General features: G+C 52.9%; 1 protein-coding gene across 1 annotated transcript; it reads right to left on the reverse strand.

The window, feature by feature from the left end:
- Nucleotides 1-615: 615 nt before the first annotated feature.
- On the reverse strand, nt 616-1,728 carry PRLHR (prolactin releasing hormone receptor; the record flags this gene model as incomplete). Its single annotated transcript, XM_079707101.1, has 1 exon — nt 616-1,728. One exon carries the CDS (start codon nt 1,726-1,728, stop codon nt 616-618), a length of 1,113 nt encoding a protein of 370 aa, XP_079563227.1.
- Nucleotides 1,729-5,106: the final 3,378 nt, after the last annotated feature.

A 5,106-nucleotide genomic window follows, 5' to 3' on the forward strand; every position in this document is an offset into this window, starting at 1 on the left:
TGTAAGTGTTTTTGTACTATAAATTCAAGTGGATTTAAAATGAAAACCCCTTTGGCATATAAAGGTCTTATTCAGGAAATGCGGAAATCCTAGGTGTAGATTTGTAGTACATATTTCCCTGGAATCCCAGAAATCAATGGGTTCAAATTGACTAAGCAATTGTATCTCGGCTGAGCCCCTTTTAAAAGGCAACCTGAAAAGCTTTACCAACCCCAACAAAGCCATTTTAAACCCCTGCTCATTGTTCCTTCATCTCCCCATTGAGCAAGCAGAAGAGGAAGCAAAGGAAGACAGCTACGGTTCTGAAGTACTGTTCTGAACCAGGAGAAAGCGCTTTGTTTGGCCTTCAAGGGCAAACGGAGGAAATAATAAATCCTCTTTTCCTCTCCCCGGCCTCCTCCAAGCAAAGCACACGACTCTCAACAAAGCCCACTTAGCATTTTACAAAGACACAGGACAAGGAAAGACAGCTGGACAAGAAGGCTGGGCTGCAAGCTTTGCCCCTTATTGGCTTAGTATTAGCTTAGCTCTGGAATAAGCTCTCCAGTCCGGCCTCGGGTGGGCATCCTCGGAGACAAGCGGACATGGAGTTCCCCAAGGCCTGGCGCAGCGGCATCAGATGACCACGCTGACTGTCACGCTCTGGCCGTGCGGCGCGATCTTGCGGGGCCACGTGAGCAACAGCTTGCGGAGCTCGTCACGGAAGCTGTCGTGCAGCCAGGCGTAGATGAAGGGGTTGTAGCAGGCCGAGCTCATGGCGAGCCAGTGGCAGAGCAGCTGCACTAACCCGAAGGCATAGGGGTCTATGGCGCGCGGGTCGAGATCCCGCAGCAGATTGAAGACGTGCAGGGGCAGCCAGCAGACGGCGAACACCACCACCACCACCACCAGCAGGCAGAAGGTGCGGCGGCGGCGCGCGCGATCCCAGTCCGCTTGGCTCGGGGTCACGCAGCCCGGCACCACGCGGTTGCGGAGCTTCACCGACACCCGGACATAAGACAAGAGGATGACCAGCAGGGGGAGCAGGTAGGTGACCAGCAGCAGCCCCCAAGCGTAGAGCTGGCGTTGGCGCTCCTGGGACCCCCAGAACTCTTCGCAGAGGCGCACGCCGTGTGGCTTGAGCTCGACGTGGTAGGTGTGCACGGCGGCCGGCAGCGCCAGCACCGCGGACAGCGCCCAGATGGCCAGCACCGCGTAGGCGCTGAGGCGCAGCGAGATGCGCCGGCGCAGCGGGTGCACCAGTACGACGTAGCGGTCCACCGCGATGGTGGCGAGCGTGAACACAGACACATAGACGGTGACGGGCTGCAGGAAGAAGACCAGGTGGCACAGGCCGCCGCCGAACACCCAGCCGCGTGGCTCGAAAGCGTAGGCCAGCGTGAGCGGCACGCAGGCGGTGCACATGAGCACGTCCGACAAGGCCAGGTTACCGATGAGGAAGTTGGTCACGTTGTGCAGCCGACGCACCCGTGCGATCACCAGCACCAGCAGGCAGTTGCCCACCAGCCCCACGACCACCACGATGCTGTAGAGCAGCACAATCAGCCCCTTCAGCTGATGCACCAGCTGCAGGCTTTGGAATGGCGTGATGGCCTGAGCACCCGGACCAGCCGCCGACCCATTGCCCACCAAGGCTTCTGAGCTCTGGTTGGCCGCAGTTGAAGCCGTCGGCAGCAGCCCAGAAAAGAAGTCAGGGGCCCCGGGACCCTGAGTCGGCAGTGAGGCCATGGCCACCTGTCCAAAGAGAATCAAAGCCCGTCACTTCCCATTCTCTCTCCGCCCACTCCTACACCAACTGCGCCCCTCAACATACACACACACACTTCAGGGACCCAAATATTCCTCGGGAATGACTGGCCACAATAAATAACAACAAAATTTAAAGTGCCGTCACCCCTACCTCTGTAAAATTAAATCTATGAGTTAGATGTGCACAGGTTATTTAAATGCCTTCTACTCTATTTAGAGCCCTCACCGTCCCCACAGGCCAGATCCAGGAGCACAGTCCTACCTGGTGACTGGGGCTTGGCGGATGGAAAAGCGCTCCGGGGAACGAGGGGGAGAATTCTGGCGGTGCCTAGAGGTCCTCCACCCAAGACGGCCGTGCACCCTTCTCCGCTTCTCCGCTTCTCCGCGGAGCTGAAAAGATTCAAGCGTTCCCAGTGGGCTCGCGGCAACTCCCCTCCGCCCCGCCCCCAACTCCATCGTGCCCTTGTACGGAAAAAAGGGGCGGAGCACGCACCTCCCGACTCGGTGCTTAGAGAACTAGAGAGGTGGATAGTGGGGGGAGAATAGAAACAGAAGAGGAAGGAGCGGCCGGAAACCTGGGCCGGAGGGGCGAGGGAGAACCTCTGCTGCGGGAGCTTGCTGCGCCCTGGGAGAGTCCCGCTCTGGAGGAGAGCGCAGTGGACTAGGCAGAGGAGGGGCGTGAAGCCCCGGGCTCTCGGCAGGACCTGGTGCTCTTTGAACAAGGAAGGCGCAGGGGAGGAAACGGGTGGGAGTTGAGATCCACGACGGGATGTAGGGGAAAGATGAGGGACTCGCCCTCAAGCGCTGGATCCTGCGTGGAGTCCTGGCTTGCGCTAACGGAGTCGCATAGGGGGTTCTGTCAGGGATCTAAATCTTCGAGCTTGGAGCTCGCCGCAGGCCTTCGGGCGCTCGCGCTCCGCGGGACCCACTGAGCCCTCCCTCCGCCGAGGCTGGCGACGCGATTCGAGAGTCGCGGGGCCGACCAAGCCCAAGAAAGCATTCAGCACCACGGACAGCTCCCACGGCCCGGGCTGCGCCGCGCGCGAGTGCCTGCCAGCGGACGATGAGGGAGTGCAGCCCCTCTCTGTGTCCCGTGCATTTGGAGAAGGAACCTGGTCCCTGGCCGGGTTCAAAGAGCTGCCTCGCCGCCTGCATCCTGGGCAGGAGCTGCAGACTTTAAGAGCTGGAGGGCGGAGTGGAGGAAGATGGGCCGGGGTCTCTGGGGGTCGGAGGGTGGCGACTTGTGCTCCTGCTACGGGTCACCGCACAATAGTGCCAAGGACGGCACTGTCTTTTATCTCCCTGGGTCAGAAACTGCAGCCTTCGTGCCATTGACCTTAGACAGGCTCACTGCAGTACCTGCTCGCCACTCCTCCGTTACTCCCTTTTTCTCTCCCTCTTTCTCGGCTACCAAACTCTAATCCGTATCTGCCTGACAATACCAGTAAGGAATGTCAGTTCTGAGACCCTACCCTCTCTTTCCTTAAATAAACACTCTTAGGCCGCCTCACCACACATACACACACACACATACACACACATACACACACACACGCGTGCATGCACGCACGCACATACACACATATATATGCAGGATTTCTACCAGGATAACAAACATTTGAGAAACTTAAAAGTTACATACAATCTTTAGTAGTATTAAGTCATCATTGAAATGTAAATTTAACCCGAACCAAGTTGGGGAAGGTAGGAAGGAGACTTTGTAGCCTCCCTCCTTTGAAGCTCTCTCCTCCCTTCACATTTTCTTTCCTTTTCTCAGAGGATGGAGCTTCACTGTCCCCTCTCTCATAAGCCCTTGTACTTTGTCTTCTGGCTGCGGATATTCCAGTTAGGCTGGAAAGAAGTAAAATGATTCTACTCTCCAAATTTAAGTGATTCACTCATACAGGGAGAAAAGTCAACATTGGAACAAAAGCAATCCAATTTTATGCAACTGTATTTATTCTAAACCCACGTGTTCTGGGTTATAATCACTTTAGCTAAAGCAAGTATGATATTTTTTTTAAAAAAAAACCTCAAAATAAAATACAATCTGTGCTTGCCTAATCCCTTACCCAGTGATTTTTTTCATCATGTTCACCAACAGGGTTATATATACCCAAGAGGAGAGGCACTCTTTTGCTTCAAAATATCTTTAACATTGGCGTAGTGGTTAAGAATCCACCTGCCAATGCAGGGGACACGGGTTCTTGCCCTGGGCCAGGAAGATCCCACATGCCGCGGAGCAACTAAGCCGATGCGCCACAACTACTGAGCCTGCGCTCTCGAGCCCCTGAGCCACAACTACTGAGACAACTACTGAGCCAGCGAGCTGCAACTACTGAAGCCCACGCGCCTAGAGCCCGTGCTCTGCAACAAGAGAAGCCACTGCAATGAGAAGCCCGCGCACCACAATGAAGAGTAGCCCCCACTTGCCGCAACTAGAGAAAGACCACATGCAGCAACGAAGACCCAATGTAGCCAAAAATAAAATAAATTTTTTTTAAAAAAAGGATTCTTTTAAAAAAATACCTTTAACAGAGGAAATTGTGGTAACATAGTTGAAAAGGATTCAGGATGCAGTTAGGCCTATAACTAGACCCATCACTCTAGTCAATATCATTGATTATATAATACTAAAAATAGTAACATGACAAACTTATCAACAACTAGAGGCCATGTAAATGTCAGTATTTGAAAGTTCAATATTGGGGTACCCTCCAGAGAAGAAAGTTGATCCTTTGCCAAGCTCCTGATAAAATCCGGTAAGGGTTTCAACATTGTGAGCTTTTGCAAGATGGAAAGAAAGTGAACATCTCAGAATAGAATAGCCCATTTTAGATCTCTATTCTCTCTGGTCCTCACTGGAGTTAAGGCTAATGTCCCTCTCAGCTAGGACATCACAATTAAACCATACTAATGTTCAGACTTTCCTTTACTAACAGTGCTCCAGAAACCTGAGAGATTATGAATAAACAAAAAACTTTTAGGACAAATGAAGGAAAGATAGTACCTCACATGGTAAATAGCAAACTACGGGATTGTCTTACCTCCTCTACCCCCAAAGTCTTCAATAGCCCATCAAAGACCAGAGCCTTTAGCAGGGCATTTCCAATCACATGCCCCCCTATTCTGATCCTCCCTCTTTTTTTTGGTCTGTCTTCCCACCTCTGTCTCAATCCCTATATTCAGGCCACACTAGACTGTTGGACACAGACATGTCTTCACCATCCAACATCTCTCTTGGGGTTTATCCCCTTTCTCTAGAGTACTGGTTGCTTCATCCCCACGCAACTTACATTCTTCACATCCTACGGGGCCCAACTCAAAGATTACCCTGTCTTAAAAGCCTTTTCCTTT

This window comes from Hyperoodon ampullatus, assembly GCF_949752795.1.
Source record: "Hyperoodon ampullatus genome assembly, chromosome: 1".
NCBI classification, from domain to species: Eukaryota; Metazoa; Chordata; class Mammalia; order Artiodactyla; family Ziphiidae; genus Hyperoodon; species Hyperoodon ampullatus.